At 37.2% G+C, this 18049-nt stretch overlaps 1 protein-coding gene across 2 annotated transcripts in view; it reads right to left on the bottom strand.

The window, feature by feature from the left end:
- LOC132617120 (fatty acid amide hydrolase-like) overlaps positions 1-18049 on the bottom strand; it is a 95220-nt gene that overhangs the window by 26781 nt on the left and 50390 nt on the right. For both annotated transcript variants that reach the window (XM_060332041.1, XM_060332042.1), the window contains exons 9-15: positions 16247-16322; positions 13700-13771; positions 13562-13613; positions 13248-13319; positions 13036-13116; positions 3354-3457; positions 3037-3129 (exon numbers count right to left, since the gene is read on the bottom strand). In XM_060332041.1, the coding sequence (XP_060188024.1) occupies positions 3037-3129; positions 3354-3457; positions 13036-13116; positions 13248-13319; positions 13562-13613; positions 13700-13771; positions 16247-16322 (550 nt within the window). The remainder of the gene's footprint in view (positions 1-3036; positions 3130-3353; positions 3458-13035; positions 13117-13247; positions 13320-13561; positions 13614-13699; positions 13772-16246; positions 16323-18049) is intronic.

Raw genomic sequence — 18049 nt, 5'->3', positions numbered from 1 at the left:
CAAAAATTTCTGGCCTGAATCTCTTGAAGTGTCTTTTGACGATGTTAAGAAAACCCTTTCAAATTCCACCTCTGTTCCTGCTCAAATTGGTCCGTCCAACATCTCTTTTGAGGCTCGTGTGCTTGCTCATATGGTTGCGACTACCGTTGTTCCTCGTGTTGGGTCCTACTCTACTATCTCCCAACGTGACGCTATCTTTGCCTTTTGCCTTCTTTCCAAGAAGAAAATCAATTTGTCCTCCATCATCATCAATTACATGATTGAGTGTGCTTCCAATCCTTCTAGCCTTCCATATGGTATGCTTATCTCCCGCATACTTGAAGTCCACAAAATCGATTTAGTCGACTACCCCATCACTCTAGTTAAGCAATGTTACAACTCTAGGGCGTTTGGCAGCATGGGATATGTCTTGAGCAATGATTCCTGGGTGTTAAAGGACGTCTATGAGGCATCTCAACCTGGTCCCTCCACCAAAGGGAAAAGATCAGATCCTTCTGTTGCCTCCGCTGAATGCTATGCAGAACTTCTCGCCAAACTTTCTTCTATGGATGAAAAATTTGAGTCCATCAAAGACTTAATGGCATCCACATTGTTTCAAGTAGAGAAGATTCGTGATGCGACTAAGGAAACAGGTGCTGATGTCTCTAAGCTGCGGGTTAAACTGGATGTTGTTATTTAGGAAGCGGTCAAACTGTCCGCCAAGCTTCAAGCCAGTGTTAACGCCATGCCTGAACGTCTTACTACTCCGTTGACTGAAATGAAGGATGCTATTGTGAATACATTATCCTACTTTCTTCGTCGTCCAGTCTTCCGCCGCCAAGAATAGTTTTTTATTTGGTTGGTTTTTTTTGGTCTATTTAAACAATGTTTTTGTGGGACTTCTGTTTGGTAGTGCTGCTATTTGCTATTTGTTATTTGTCTTTGGTTTAGCCTTTTTGTGTTGAATGTTATAAGTCTATATCTATGTTTGCTGTTTCTTTGCCTTTATTTTTGAGTGATGCCAAAGGGGGAGAAGGACAGTCAACTGTTCAGGGGGAGCCTACAAGGACTAATCGACTAGTCAGGGGGAGCCTCCACCCATTCAGGGGGAGCATCCATTACAGGGAAGTTGACTACATATTATTTAAAATTGTCATCCTCAAAAAGGGGGAGATTGTTAGTGTCAAGTTTTTATGATGACAATTTTACTTGTGCAGGTATAGTACTTGAATCGCACAAGGAATATAGGTAAGCCCACAAAACAGCCCCAACGAGCTGGGCTCACTCAAGCTGGGCTAACGTGGCTAACAGCAGTACTCTTCAGCAGTACAAAATCATTCAAGAAAGGAAAAGATATCTGCAACATTAAAAGAGAAATAGTCCAGCAGCATCAAATCGTTTCAAAGAAGAAAAGGTCATCTCCGACATTAAAGCAACATTAAAGAAGAAATATTCCAGCAGCATCAAATCGCTTCAAAGAAGGAAAGGCCATCTCCAACATTAAAAGGAATATCTCATGAAGTGTAATAATCTTGATAATTGATAATGCTGCCTCGACGCACAAGGAAAGCAGCAAAAGCTCAGCCTTATTCTTGGAAATAGGATCGTTAATTCCATTTCCAAGGATCAAATCCCTTGGGTTGATCTCTCTGCGTGAAGATCCTAAAACGCTATAAAAAGGGCTACTTCACAAACACAAGACTTATGCAATAGTCTCATTCCCTCTAGTGCTCTGCTTTACTTTTAAACAAACATTGTTAGTCTGAGTGATTTATAGTGTAACAAAAAAGAAAGGAGAGTTACAGTTTGTGAGACTTTGTATCAAAAAGGAATAAGAGTGTTTTGAGTGTAGACGTAGGAACTTCATTCAAAACCTCCATTGTACCAAACCTTATAAAAGAGCTGCCGAGAACACCCTTGCAACCCAAGGGGACTGGACTAGGATTCACATTGAATCTGAACCAGTATAAAATACTTGTGTCATTTATTTTCTGCAACTTTACTTTAGCATTCACTGAGTAAGTAGTCGACTACTGGTTTAACCTAGTCGACTAACAGATCGAAAATTTTACAATTCCCCCCCCCCCCCCCCCCCCCCCCTCTCGCACTTTCAGATACCATGTTACGGATGTTGGGCATAACCCAACCCAAAAGATAGCTCAAGAGCCAAGGATTTCCTAAGCCATATTAAGTAGACCACCCATCCTTTAAAGGGCCGATTTGGGTCTCATCACATCCCCATGCCCAAAACTGAAAATCTGGTGCGTAATCAATTTAAAATTGGGCTCTAACATCGAAACTGAGAATTGAGATAGGTCCTGCTCTGATATTATATTGAGGAACTCAGCCATGGATAGATCATAGGGTCATAGCAAGAAGGAGAACAAGAATGAAGCCAGTTACAGAAAATCTGAAAATGAGAAGATCTTCTTCAATGTAACATTGAATGTACAGGGTGTAGGTATTTATACACTAACTAATGATCTAACTATTGTTAAGAAACTAACTAAGCTAACTAATTGCACATTAACTTAATTAAGTTCAGTGGTCTCATTACTACTATCTTCTACATACTTCTCGTATATCATTTTGTACAAATTTATAAACCTACATTATAAATAAATACTTGGATAAGAGCATAAAGAAATGAATACCCTTAATTAACAATTTTTCCTTTATCATTATGTACAAATTTTAAGAATACTTCCGAATTAATACTAACAATCATAATGATAATTCGAATTCCCCATTTTAAATGATAACAAAAAGTGAGAAAATGGGTCTAACTATTTCTTCTGCATGGCTATTTATGAAAATTCCTCATCTTCTAATGATTACATGATAAATGTTAGTAAGGGTCGACTTATATATGTCTCATGTCGAGCGACCAAACGTACATCACGTATGGACTACACCAAGACCAACAGATGAAGTTACGTACATCACGTATGGACTAGACCAAGACCAACGGATGAAGTTCTCATGACGAAACAGACCCTTAAATTAAAACTCATCAAAAAGAGTAAGCAAAACAATTCTCCATTATATTTTGCGTACCTGATTCTCTGGGCGTTCAAATATTCCTGGCTACTAAAAGAACCATACACAGGAAGTGCAACCCTAGCATCCCATCCCAGTTCTTCTTTATTCCTAAGTCAATATTCAAAATATATTGTAAGTATATAATTTCGTAGAAGAGTAATATATTCTTCAAAGTGGTAATCAAGTACTTTCAAATTTAATATGAGGAATGTTTTAAGATTTTGATCTCCACATGTAAATATGATGAAAATACCCACTCCACTTTTTGAAGAGTTATCCCTAATTTCCATGTGTATGTATATATCGTTGAGAGACAAAGAAAGAGAACTTACAACTTTTCTAGTTCACGAGCAATTAAAGTACTGCATTCAGATCCAATTGTCACATAATGTGCCAAGCGCATAACCTCTATCTCAGGAACTGTTACTTCTATGGTCTTTTAAACAAGAAGATGTTAACATGATCAGAAATCATAAATGTGAAAGGCATATACCAGATACTTGCTACCTACTTTAATACTACTCCCAAAAATTATAAGCCAAAAACTATTTGTCCTATTAACTATTTCTAGCTGAAAGAATTAGTTTGCCACATATATGCTCTAATTTTAAGAGATATAATTTGACAAGTTATTTGCTAATGTACAATCTAGTAGATTTTCAACTTTAATTATACTAGTTGCAAGATTAATTACATGATTAAAAGTCACAAATAGATAAACAAAGTCACATGACGTTGAAGTGTTTGAGACATCAAAATAGGCATTTAACATGGATTAAAACGGTGTTGGATTGATAAAGCAAAAAAAATATTTCTAAATGGAAGTTATAAATCAAAGCCAATCTTCCAGGACACATCATCATACTTGGTGAACCGAGGAAATCATAAGGCCTGGAAGTAATGGAAAGGAGGTGAGGTTTTACAGTAAGGGAGCTCGCGAGGATGGGATTTGACTGACTAGCCTTATGATTGCCTTGCACGGCTGGGTAGAACAGCTAGGCCAATCATGAGAAAATCGCGAGAAGGATAATCTATCCATCTATAGGGGCTTTATTTAGCGTCACATTCGGAGCTAGTTGTGAGGGGACCCTGACAATAAATAAGAGGGAGTCGGGAAGGAGAGAATGAAGAAAAGAAATCGAGAGGTAGGGCTTAGAGTTTTGAAGGAGATTCTGACTGAGAATCAACCATACTCATTGATGTAAGTTATATATGATAATTTATACTAATTACAACACACTTATTTCAAAATTCCTGAATTTTAATTGAAATTCCTAGTTCTCCCAAAGGCTACCAAAATAGTGAATGTTAGAGTTGAATTGTAGATAGGTAATTATGCCACTTGTAATTCAGTTATTATTTATAAATATGTATTGGTAGGATGCTTATCAGTTATATTTATGATTGGATTGAAGTTCGGATAGACCCTAGGTTGGTTAGTCACTAATGGTGTAGGTTAGATGGTTGAGAAGATAATGAATAGCGGATGAAAATTGAATGAGTTTTGTAGACTTCAACTAAGATTTGTATCCTATAGAATATATAGGAATGTCATGAGTGAACCAAAAGTTCAACATAGACATAAAATTGGGGATATGTGTTCTCTAAGGCCAATACCCAAGAATTTTCATGGTTGAGTTATGTCTAAAATGCTATGTCGGACATTCAGATGTAAATTGACTAACTAGAGTCTAGCGGTCTAACCTTTCTGTAACGACCCGTTAGGTCGTTTTAGTTGTTTTCTTATTTTTGCCTATTTTGCCCTTGTCGACCAGCCCCTTTGCTTGTTTTGGTTTGTTGTGTAGCGGGCGTGGGTGGCACAATTCCCGAGGTGGTCGAAATATCTTAATTTGGAAGTTTGCTAAGTTGAAGAATCTTTAAGTGTTAGGTTGATTTTAGGCATCATCGGGGATATTTGTAAAATTTTGGTAATTTTGTCAGTTCCATTAGCTCCGGAACGTTGAATTTAGGTTGGTTGTGTATTTGGATCGGTTCCCGAGGGACTCGAGGGCGTTTTGGTCATTTGGTTGGAAAGTTGGTTCTTGGCTGTTTGGGCTGGACTTGGCCAACGAGACCTCTTTTGGGAATTCCGAGTGCGTGAGTGAGTTCGTAGCGTGTTTTTACATATGTCTGCATATTCGGTTTGTATTGGGGAGGTTCCGGGAGAGTCTCGGGATTTCAGGGTGTGAGAGTCAAAACCAGTTTTTGCTGGTTCTGGTGTTTTCGCTTTGGCGAAGGGAGTTTTGCCCCTGCGGAATCGCTCCTGCTAGAGGAGGCCCGCAGGAGTGAGGGTTGGGTGATTTGGTCTGTCCCCGCTTCTGCGAGAAATTTTTCGCTGCTGCGGAATCGGAGTGTTTAATGAATTTATGCCTCGGCGAGGTTTGTTCCACCAAAGAAAGTGCGCAGGTGCGATAATAAAGGCGCAGGAGCGAGAAAGCACTAAAACAAAATACTATTTAGTATCTGTTTACACTTAGAGCTATCATTCAAAACCCTTAAGTCTTGAGAGCGATTTTGAAGGAGATTGAGAAGATTTCAAGGAGAAGTCATTGGGTAAGTCTTCTAAATTTGATTTTATGATTATTCCCTTGATTTAGATTCATAATCCATGCTTAGAATGCTAGAATTAAAGAGGAAATTGAGAGGTTTTGGAACCTAACCTAAGAATTGGGGGTTTTGGTATTTGAGCATGATTTAGTGATTATTAATGGATGATTCTTTGTTTATGAGTTGTTTTAAGCATGAGGAATATGATTCTAGGTTCAATTTACTATTTTGCCCTTTTGGGTTCGGAATTCTAATTTTAGGGCTTAATTTGAGGATTTGGATTTATGTAGCAATATGGATGTTAATGGATTCATATTCTAACGTATAATCCATATTTGACTAGACTTTTATCATTCGAAACGGCAAGCGGGCTTTGTAATTCGAGATTCGACATTCCAGGCAAGCTAAGACCTTGCACTCTTTCTTGAACGTGTGGTTGGCTAACAATGAATCTAATAAGAGGGTTATGGGTTAATTAAGGGGGTTCCAATACTTGTGAGGTGACGAGCACAGTATCAGATACCAGTCTTGATGTTAAGGGTATTTGCGCACTTTCAATTGTATAGTTGGTCTGAATGTCATGCTTTGGGCACTAGTTGATAGATTAGTACGATCCTTTGGATTTGTGATTGGGGTTTGATGCCTGTATGTCTCTTATTATTGCCTGTCTTATTTGTTTGTGTGCACATCACTCATATATCCTCGTTGAGAATGAAAAATAAACTAAAAGGTAAAGCCTTTATGATAATGAGAACCTAAGAATGGATTTCATACGTATATATTTTCCCTTGATTTGATATATGCCATATTCATACTTTACATGAATTTCATGCATGCTATTTGAGGAAATGATTGTGAGTCCGAAGGGATCTAGTTCCGGACGAGTGATGATACTTTAGTGCATTCCGTTGACAAATGAGTCCGGTCGACTAAGTGACAGGTTCTTGAGACATGATATGTAGAAAACCGTGATCCGAGGGTGCTATCAGAGTTGTTCGTGATTCGAAGACTTTCCGGAGCGGTGATATATAGGCCTCTTGAGCCCCCCATTGGTCATTATTTGTTGACATTCGAACGTGTGTATATTGAGAAGTGAAGTAAAGGCGTTGCATTGCATAGCATCCATTCATTCCCTATGTTGGTTGTTCTGAATATTCGTATTGACTTGTCCTATCTTGATATCTACCTGCTTTGTGAGTTTAACTGTTGAAATATGATTATCCTGTATCTTGGACTAATGGCAGACTAGTGTGGTTGTGGTATCGTAAACCAACCCTCGTCTCCGTTCTGGGCTGGGTCGGTCAACGATGCTGCTGAGTACCTGTTGGTTATTGTACTCATGCTACACTTGCTGCACTTTTTTGTGTGGAGATTCAGTCCTCAGTACTAGTGGAGCTCGTGACTACTAGGATTCCCGTTAGGAGGTTTCATGAGAGATCGGGGTGAGCACCAAGGTTCGGGATAGCTTCGGGCTCTCTTCTATTTATTATTTTCTATCTTTCCTCACTTCAGACAGTTCCATTGATGTATTTCAGACTATTTTTACTCTTTAGTAGTCCTTGTATGCGGGTGACATCAGATTTTGGGATAAGTGTGATAACTTTCTAAGTATTTTATTTAAGATTATTTAAGACTTGAAAATTGGCTTGTATGATTTAATTCCACATTTAGTTTTCCGCTTTAAAAGGGGTACGTTAATGGCTTGTGTTGGCTTACTAGCACGGTGGGGCTAGTGCCATCACGACTTGAGATTTTTGGTCGTGATACTTTCTTAAGACTTTTTTCTAAAATACATACTTTAAGGGATTTTAAATACGATTTGAAATGTGGATGTACGCTCCTGGGAGGTGAGCGGATATGCGTCACACTATGTTTTGTTAAATTGTGCATTGATCGAACTATATTGTGGAGTGTATTTTATGTTTAAATTAAATATATATAGTGTTGTATCACTTCAAACTTTGATTTATGAAAGATAGCTCAATATGAATTCAGTAATGATTTATGAAGGATTGTGATATGTTTTATATGTATAAGCATATGTTGAACCATGAATGACAACATACTAAAAGATGTGAAATGAGGCCACAAATGCCATTATGAATATATATATATATATATATATAGGAGTTACCACTCTATAATTGAGAGGACATTCGGGTGTAAGGGTTTGATGCCATGAAATCGTGAGCGTAGTACTACTTATTATGATACATAGAGTTTACGACAGACCACACTTGTGGAAGATATTGATTTTTTTAACAAACTTGTCAAAGTTGTACGCCACTACGGTGAGACAATCCTGGTAAGCGAGAGGATGGCCTACCGCTCACGACGTACATGGTGAATTGTTTACGTCATTATATTGTCGTGTTGGAACTCTCGGTAGATAAATAAAAAGAAATATTTTCTATTTTAGGCCTTAGAGCCAAAACGTATGTTTGAGAATGTTTTCAAATAACGTGTTTTCCGCATGAAGTTGATTATGAACTATAAATATGATTTATGCATATTTTTTGTAAATCCCGTCCCACCTTTTGAAGGAAGGTCATCAATCAAACTTATCTTAGGAGTATTTGTACTCGTTACTACACAGTGTAAAATTCCTTACTATAGTAATATCAGCTGCTCCTTTTGGCCGTGGTTTTTCCCTTATTCAGAAGGGTTTCCACGTAAAATCTTGGTGTCATTATTGCTGCATTTTATTCTTGCTGATTTAACCATAAGTTAGTGTTCCGCGTTTATCACTAATACCGTGAATATTATTTTTGCGGGTCTATTTTATTCTCAACAAGTGGTATCAGAGCCAAGGTTCTGTCTGAGTATGCTCTGTGGTTGCAGCACAGTCTGAACTTTCACATCAGAAAAGAATTACTTTGGTCTTCGAATAAAATAATATTTATTTTTGTGATAAACGATGGAAGCCAACACTAGTAGAATGGTTACTTTGAATGGCGTAAATTATGCCATTTGGAAGGGCAAAATGAAAGATTTGCTCTATGTCAAGAATTTTCATCAACCTGTCTTTGCAAATAAAAAGCCTGATAATAAATCAGATGAAGAGTGGAATTTGTTGCATCGGCAGGTTTGCGGCTTTATTAGACAGTGGGTTGACGATAATGTGTTGAACCATATTTCTGAGGAGACACATGCTCGGACCCTATGGGAGCATCTTGAAAATTTGTATGCTCGGAAAACTGGTAACAACAAGATGTTTTTTATAAAGCAAATGCTGGGTTTGAAATACCACGATGGTTCCGCAATGACAGATCATCTGAATATTTTTCAGGGGATCATGAACCAGTTATCTGCTATGGGCATTAATTTTGATGAAAAAAATCAAGGCCTGTTTTTACTTGGTTCCCTACCAGATTCTTGGGAAATTATTAGAACTTCATTATCAAATTCTGCTCCGAATGGTGTGATCTCTATGGATCTTGCCAAGAGCAGTCTCTTAAATGAAGAGATGAGAAGAAAATCTCAAGGTTCCTCCTCATCAGATGTCTTGGTGACTGACACTAGGGGGAGAGGCAAGAATCGTGGTTCTCAAAATAGAGAACATCATAGTAGCAAATCCAGAAGCAGACTTAAAGATATTGAGTGCTATCATTGCGGGAAAAAAGGGCACACAAAGAAGTTCTGCCGGATTTTGAAAAAGGAGAATAAAGATAAGGAGGAAAAGAAAGAAGATGGCAATCATGTTGTCGCTGTCACTACAGAAGATCTTGTTACTGTCCTTGATGCGGATCTGATAAATATTGCTTGTGATGAGTCAAGCTGGGTTGTGGACAGTGGTGCCGCATCTCATGTGACATCAAGGAAGGAATGTTTCTCATCCTATACTCCGGGTGACTTTGGAACTTTGAGTATGGGTAATGAGACTGTATCTAGGGTGGCTGGTGTTGGAACGATTTGTTTGGAAACTAGTATTGGAACTAAACTAGTTTTAAACAATGTAAAGCATGCACCCGATGTTCATTTGCACTTGATCTCTGTTGGTGTTTTGGATGATGAGGGATATGTCAGTACCAATGGTGCTGGAAAGTGGAAGCTTACTAAAGGTTCCATGATTGTGGCTCGTGGCGAAAAACGTCGTGGTCTATACTGGATTACGGCCCCTACCTGTGTTAATATGGTGAATGCAGTTGAGAGAAATAGCTCTCCAACATTATGGCATAAGAGGCTTAGCCACATTAGCGAGAAAGGACTAAATGTTCTAGCCAAAAAGAAATTGTTGTCAAATTTCGAAAGTGCTAAATTAGAAAAGTGTGAGCACTGCTTGGCTGGAAAACAAAAAAGAGTTTCTTTCAAGTCTCATCCTCCTTCAAGAAAGACAGAGTTGTTTGAGTTTGTGCATTCAGATTTATGTAGTCAAATGAAGACAAGGACTTTGGGTGGTGCACTTTACTTCGCTACCTTTATTGATGATTGCTCAAGGAAACTTTGGGTCTACGTCTTAAAGACTAAAGACCAAGTGTTGGGTGTCTTTAAGCAGTTTTAGGTTTTAGTTGAAAGAGAAACTGGAAAGAAGCTGAAATGTATTCGTACTGATAACGGTGGTGAATATTGTGGACCGTTTGACGAATACTGCAAGCAACAGGGTATCAGACACCAGAAGACTCCTCCTAAGACTCCTCAGCTTAATGGTTTAGCAGAGAGGGTGAACAGGACCTTGATGGAAAGAGTTAGATGTTTGCTTTCTGAAGCAAAGTTGCTGAATTCCTTTTGGGGTGAGGCTTTGTTGACCGCCGCACATGTTATTAATCTATCCCCTGCGGTTGCTTTGCAAAGTGATGTTCCAAACAGAGTTTGGTATGGCAAGGATGTTTCCTATGACCACTTGAAAGTGTTTGGTTGCAAAGCTTTTGTACATGTGCCTAAAGATGAGAGGTCAAAATTAACTGCCAAGACAAGGCAGTGCATCTTCATTGGTTATGGCCTTGATGAGTTTGGTTATAGGCTATATGATCCAATTGAGAAGAAGCTCGTGAGAAGCCGTGATGTTATCTTCATGGAGGATCAAACCATTAAAGCTATTAACAAAGCGGAGAAGATAAAATCTTCAAGTTCTGAAGGTTTAGTTAACCTTAATCAAGTCCCTCATACAAATGTTGATGAAGTTGGTGGGCTCGACGACGATGGTGATGCCCAGAATCATGTTCCAGATCAGCATGTTGATGATGATAACTATGCTGCTATTGATGAGGTAAATGCTTCTACTCATGAAGTCGTGGATGAGCCAGATATTCCACTTAGAAGATCTACTAGACAACATGTTCCTTCTTCCCGTTATTCACCTAATGAGTATGTATTACTCACTGATGGGGGAGAACCTGAATGTTATGAGAAGGCCATGGAAGATGAGCACAAGGATCAATGGATCGAAGCCATGCAAGATGAGATGAAATCTCTGCATGAGAACCATACTTATGAGTTGGTGAAATTGCCTAAGGGCATGAGAGCTTTGAAGAACAAGTGGGTGTTCAAAGTTAAAGCCGAATAACATAGCTTGAAGCCCAGATACAAAGTTGTGAAGTGGATACTCAGGTATCTAAGAGGAAGCTCAGATGAATGCTTGTGTTTTGGAGGATCAAATTCAATTTTGAAGGGCTATACAGATTCTGATATGGCAGGTGACCTTGATAACAGAAAATCCACTACTGGATATTTGTTTACTTTTTCAGGGGGAGCTATATCATGGTAGTCGAAGTTGCAGAAGTGTGTTGCACTGTCTACAACTGAAGCGGAGTATGTTGTCTATTGTGACAGTCAGAGTACAATAGACTTGAGCAAGAACTCCATGTACCATGCGAGAACAAAACACATTGATGTCAGATATCATTGGATTCATGATCAGGTAGAGAACGAATTGTTCCAGGTCAAGAAGATTCACACGAGTGAAAATCCTGCAGATATGTTAACCAAGGTGACTCCCAGAGACAAGTTCGAGTTATGCAAAGAACTTGTCGGCATTAACTCTATCTGAGAAGACGGAGATGCCTCCTTCAGGTGTATGGGTCTGGAGGGGGAGATTTGTTGGGTCCATCCCCTTATTTTGAGGAAGAAAACACCTCTCTTATTTTAAGGAAGAAAACATCTCCCTCATTTTGAGGAAGAAAACATATTCCTTGTTTTGAGGAAGAAAACATATTCCTTGTATTTGGCAAATTGTCAAGTGCTTGCTTGAGTCACTAATGACATCAATAGGTTCATTTCATCCCTATAAATAGGGAAATCTTCTATCATTTGAAGACACACCAAAATCATTTGCTATACACACCAAAATCTCAGACAATACATCTGAGTGAGAGCAAAGTGACGTATTCCATAGACTGTAAGAAAATAGTCTATGAAGAAAAATAGAGCGTGAGTGATATTGTAGTAAGGTGGGAAATCAAAAGAGTGTTTTTCTTTTTGAGGGTGTAGTGGTCTTAGGAGTATTTGTACTTGTTACTACACAGTGTAAAATTTCTTGCTATAGTAATATCAGCTGCTCCTCTTGGCCGTGGTTTTTCCCTTATTCAGAAGGGTTTCCACGTAAAATCTTGGTGTCATTATTGCTGCATTTTATTTTTGTTGATTTAACCATAAGTTAGTGTTCCGCGTTTATCACTAATCCCGTGAATATTATTTTTGCGGGTCTATTTTATTCCCAACAACTTACTGAGTACGTTTCATACTTGTTCTCCACTTGATGTTGTTGTATTTCATTCACAGTGATAGATACCCTACAGCGACAGCACAATGAGCTAGGCTCTACACCTTCATACCGACCTTTGGGTGAGCCCCTCTATATCATTCGGTGGAAACAATGCTTTTAGTTGATATTTTAAATTGTTGAGCTACGACCCATGCCTTACTCATTATTTTATCACTCATGGAGGCTCTGTTGATCGACATACTCTAGGAATAATGTATATGTCATTAGATAGTCTTTATGACGATTTATTTTTATTATTTTATTTATGTGAAGCCGGTGAGCTAAAGTTATATCTTACTTTATTATTATTATTATTATTATTATTATTATTATTATTATTATTATTTATAAATGAAATATTTCGTGTGGTGAGGATATTTAAAAAGCATGATATGAGTTTGGTTCGCTCGATTTTGGTATATAGCATCAGGTATCTCTACTATTTTGAGGCATGACAAATAAGTTGCATCAGGTAGTATTATACATTGTTAGCCTTATTATTTTTTACTATATTAATAAAATTATCCAATAGGCTCACTGTCTATTGGTTTATTTGATTAAAAAATTGTTAGCCTTAAAATAATGTTTAAACACAACTTTTTCAATTACTGACAAATTAACATACAAAGTAACTAGAAAATCACTTTATTTTCATTTGGTAAAGAGGAGCACGTACACCACCAAAACCCCTTTAGGTTGGAAGTTGATAGAGTGCTCTACAGGGACGTTTGTTTGAAGAAAAATGGAATAGGAAATAATTGAATTACCTTCCAACCATATCTGTCGTGCAATTTTGTAAGAGCTTGACAACAACATACTCTTATTTCATCACTGCAGTCATTAAACCACTAAAAAGAAAGAAAAAAAAGAAAGTTTAAATTTTAAAAGAAAAACATAAAAGAAAGAAGTCGACAAAATGATTAGTTTGATTCACTAATACAAAAGGAAAAAAATTCAATGTTACTAAAAATAAATGAACCTCCCCATATTTGGCCAGTCTGATATTAGGTAAAGGCTTTGGTGACTTCAGCAGAGGAAAATATAGTTTTGGCTGGTACAAAGAAATTTCAATCAGTTATAAATAAAGGGAAATAAATGAATGATAGCAAATGAAATCCTATATTTCTTATTTATGTAATCTTCTTGGACACAATTATTGTGAGACTACAATACTACATCATCCTTTTTGTATAGAAGTTCAATAATAAATAGTATTACTAATTATTGCAGAATGACTACAACTAATTAATAGTCAAAATAAATAATATAAAATAAATAAAAAATATTTTTTACCGGAGTGATTTTAGATTGATCTGATGATTTGGGGCCAGTGATAGCTGCATAACTGGAAATAATACGATCGTAAGTTAACTTAATTTTGCACATTCTACGAGAATTAATTTAATTAATATTTAAGCCAATAATACTAACACTAGAAGTGCATCTTCAACTGTACCAGCAAGTATCCCTACCATTCCAACTGTCCAATTCAGAGGAAGAACACTGAGTAACAAGGGAGAAGTTAGCCCAGAATATATATACTAGGTATAATCAAAATAAGAAAATTACATATTCAGCTTATATGTGGCTATGCTAACATCATTTACAGATCGAGTGAATTCAAATCAGCAAAAGAAAATATTAAATTGCCCGTTTAGGAGACAACTTTAGCCCAAAATATAAGGAGGAGATTACCTCCAATAATGTCCAATGCATCGTTGGATGTTGATCACGTGTACACTAATAAATTGAAGGTCTATATTTGTTTTGTATTATATATTTAATTGAGTTCTTTCAATTAATTTTTTTTTTTTGGGCAACCACTAAGAATATACTTAGTGGATTATTTTATTAATAAGCAAAATAAATGAAAATACTGACCAAAGTCTTAAAAGGTAAAAAAGCAACAAACACAAAATAGAAAGGAAAACTGGACCGACAGTCCAAATCCTCATAGACACCAAAATTAGGAAAGTGGCCAAGGAACCTAATCAAGCCAATCGCCGCCGGTCCTCAGCTTCACCGGTAGAGATGACGCTGATTTCTCCGATATGGAACGACTCTTCGCGCCTCTAAGCTCTCACCAGGCGCTGTATATTTTAATTAAATTTCACTATCTGGAAAAGAAAAAAGAAACAAAGCATTTATAACAAAAACATTGCATTGAGCAAAGTGTGTGGCCATTGGACTTCAATCAAAATTGGATTGACCCAAATTTTCCTTAAACCTAGATGTTAAATTCTTCACCATGTTTCGCATATAAAATGAAAACTTTGATTTTTTTAAAATCGGGTTTCTCTCGATTGTCATTTGTAGAAGTTAATAGATTTTTGGAAATTGGGTAAAGTGAGTCTGGAAAATAGTTCTTTTGAGAGAATTTAGATGTCTGATAAGTGGAATTATGTTTTATTCTGAAGTATTCTAGACTTTTAGAAGTGCAGTAAAAGCTTTATGTATAAAGGAGTTGTATGAGAAGAAAGAAAGGCTAAAGGAAGAACTTCGAAGGAAAAACATGGTACAGTAATTCGTATGAAGAAGAAGGCAGATTTGAATGTTGTCTCTTTTTTTATTTCTTAAATTAAAAAATTAAAAAATTAATGGAAAATTAAAATTTACAACACAAAATGAATCTTGACCATTAAGTTATTTAATTTACACATGGTTATAATCCAACAATGTGTTGAACATTACTGGATGAAAATCAACTGAAGGTGATCTCCTCTCCATAATATACTAGATAAACAGTTTTGTTTTTGCTATCCTTTTCATATTGTTATGGAGGAAGGTAGCATCAACGTATTAGTTAACAAAAAAGAAATGAAGAAGGTAGCATCAACATAACTAATATATCAATGAATAATATATAATTTTCTCATATTTGATTTACTGAGTGAACATGTGACTTGTGTGAATATTTTGGGAATCGAGGAATTTGTTAGGGTTTAATTTTCGAGGAAATAAAACAAAACAAGAAAATGAAATAGCAAGAATGAAGATCTGCTAGCAAGAAACTATATAAGGAAATTCGGCTTATTATATGAGTAATTAAGTCGTTTGAAGAAATAGTCCACAAATCAGGGAGAAAATAAAGGAAGACATAAATCAGGAAGGCCCAAGAAAAAAATAAGAAGAAGAGAAAGAAAGGAAAGCTATCAGTAAAGACCCACTGCGACGAAGGAAAAGTAGTCAATCAACACTAATTATTGATTTATAGAAGGATAGAAGATTGCTTGAATCTTCCAACAACTGAATCTTCCAACAACCAAGAAAAAGAGATATTCAAAATTTGTCAACAATTCTCCAAGGATCAATCAAAACTTTTTCCAAGGATCACACTTCTTGGGATGCCATTCTCTGTCACTGCCAAGATATCAAGCAAGAAGACTATATATTTACTATGCAGGAGAAACATAAAAATGTACATCTTGTTCGACCATTCTCTAGCTCTTTGTTCTACTCTTAACAAGCACTTTAACTCCTTAGTCGACTTACTATGTATCCAAAAGTGAGAATAGAGAAAAAAGACTGATTAGTGAGGCATTGTACCAACTGTTACTAGATCAAAAGGACTGTAGGTGTATGTGTAGAAATAGACCCTCAATATTGTACTCAAGAACAAATTCAAGAGCTTACAAATAAACTCTCTTGCAACCCGAGGGGATTGGACTAGGATTCATATTGAATCCAAAATAGTATAAAAACATCGAGTGTCACTTTACTTTCTGCATCTTTAATTCTATTAATTATCTGCTCTTATTTTAGTTCTTGCTAAACAGTCGACTGTTAACTACAACTAGTCGACTAGAAACAAAAACTAGTATATTCACCCCCTCTTATACTTTCAGAACTCATGATAGGGAGTTTTTTTTTTCTTCCTATTAATAGATCCTACACAATTTGAATTGATAATAACTGGCTCAGTGAATTTTAGAAATAGAATACATAAAAAATTGTAAAAACATTTAAACAAAAACATACCCCGAGTGTGATACACGTCCAAAGCTTGGCTTAAAACCAACAACTCCACAAAGAGCAGCAGGCATTCTTACAGAACCTAAACGTATTCAGAACAGAAAAAAGCAAGCTAATTTGTTACTCAAGAAGTTATAGTACGTGAAATTAAGGGTGTGAAACCTTGGGGGGGGGGGGGGAATTGATTAAATTTGGACGAATTAGAACATGTTAAATAAAAAAGATCATAACAAAAGTGCCCAAGCCGAGCAAAAATATTGCCGCTCATTGTCCCTCGATTATCAAATTGCAGAAACTAAACAACAACAACACACTCAGTATATTCCCACAAGTGGAGTCTGGGGAGGGTATGATGTATCCAGACCTGACCCTAACCTTGTGGGGTAGAGAGGCTGTTTCAAATAGACCTTCAACTCAAAAGGAATATGAGCAATGCAGGATGATGGCAAGAAAGATAGGACAACAAAATATCAAGAAATAAAACAAATGAAGCAACAGATAGTAATATACATTGAATAATAAGAAGCTATGAGATACCTATATTATACTACTAAATGGAGAAGATGAGATGATGAGGCTATCCCGTACCTTTCCTACACAAAGGGCGATACTACTCAACTACCTACTGACCTTCTATCCTAATCCTTGACCTCTAAATCTTCCTATCTAAGGTCATGTCCTCAGTTAGCTAAAGTTATGCCATGTCCTGCCTAGTCACCTCCCTGCATTTCTTCTTTGGTCTACCTCTACCTCTCCTAACTCCTGCTACTGCAAACCTCTCACACCTCCTAGCTGGCACACCCTCGCACCTCCTGTTCACATACTCAAACAATCTTAGCCTCACTTCTCTCATCTTGTCCGCCACAGAGACCACTTCGACCTTGTCCCGTATAACATTTTTTCTAATCATATCTTATCTAGTATGCTTACACATCCATCTGATCATCCTTATCTCTGCGGCCTTCATCTTCTAAACATGAGCGTTCTTGACTGGACAACATTTTGCCTCATACAATAATGTTGGTCTAACAACCACTCTGTAGAACTTATCTTTCAACCTTAGTGACACAGTCTTATAAAACAGTACCCTAGAGGCGTGCCTCCGTTTAACCCACCCAGCTCTAATAAAATCTGCAATGTCATTATCAATCTCGCTGTCTCTTTAAATTAAGAACCCAATATACTTGAAGCTTCCTCTCATGGGTATATCTTCTGATTCGATCTTCACTTCACCTTTGCCTCATGAGTCACGACATGAACTTGCACTCTATGTACTCCATTTTAGTCATGCTTAACCTAAAACCTTTAGACTCTAAGGTCTTTCTCCAAACTTCTAGCCTATGATTAACTCCCCTATGCATCTCGTCAATCAATACTATGTCATCTGCAAATAACATACACCACAACACCTTTTCTTGAATATGTCGTGTCGATATGTCCATCACTGAGGCAAATAGGAACGGGCTAAAGGCTGACCCCTGATGCCACCTCAACGAAAATGTGTTCTGGGTCACCACCCACTATCCTAATCCGGGTCTTGGCACCATCGCACATGTCCTTAACTGCTCTAGTGTAGGCCACAGGTACACCTCTAGACTCCAAATATCTCCAAAGGCCTTCCTGAGGGACTTTCATATGCCTTTTCTAGATCAAATGAACACCATGAGTAAGTCTCCCTTCTTGTCCCTATACTTCTCTAATAGTCTATTTACAAGATGAATAGCTTATGTAGTCCATCTCTCAGGCATGAACCCGAATTGGTTCTCTGATATAGATACACCCTCCTCATCCTCATCTGGACAACTTTTT

The sequence above is a fragment of the Lycium barbarum genome, chromosome 11, assembly GCF_019175385.1.
Source record: "Lycium barbarum isolate Lr01 chromosome 11, ASM1917538v2, whole genome shotgun sequence".
Lineage (NCBI taxonomy): Eukaryota > Viridiplantae > Streptophyta > Magnoliopsida > Solanales > Solanaceae > Lycium > Lycium barbarum.
The sequence above is the reverse complement of the archived record's forward strand: the minus strand, read 5'-3'. Positions and strand labels throughout refer to the sequence as shown.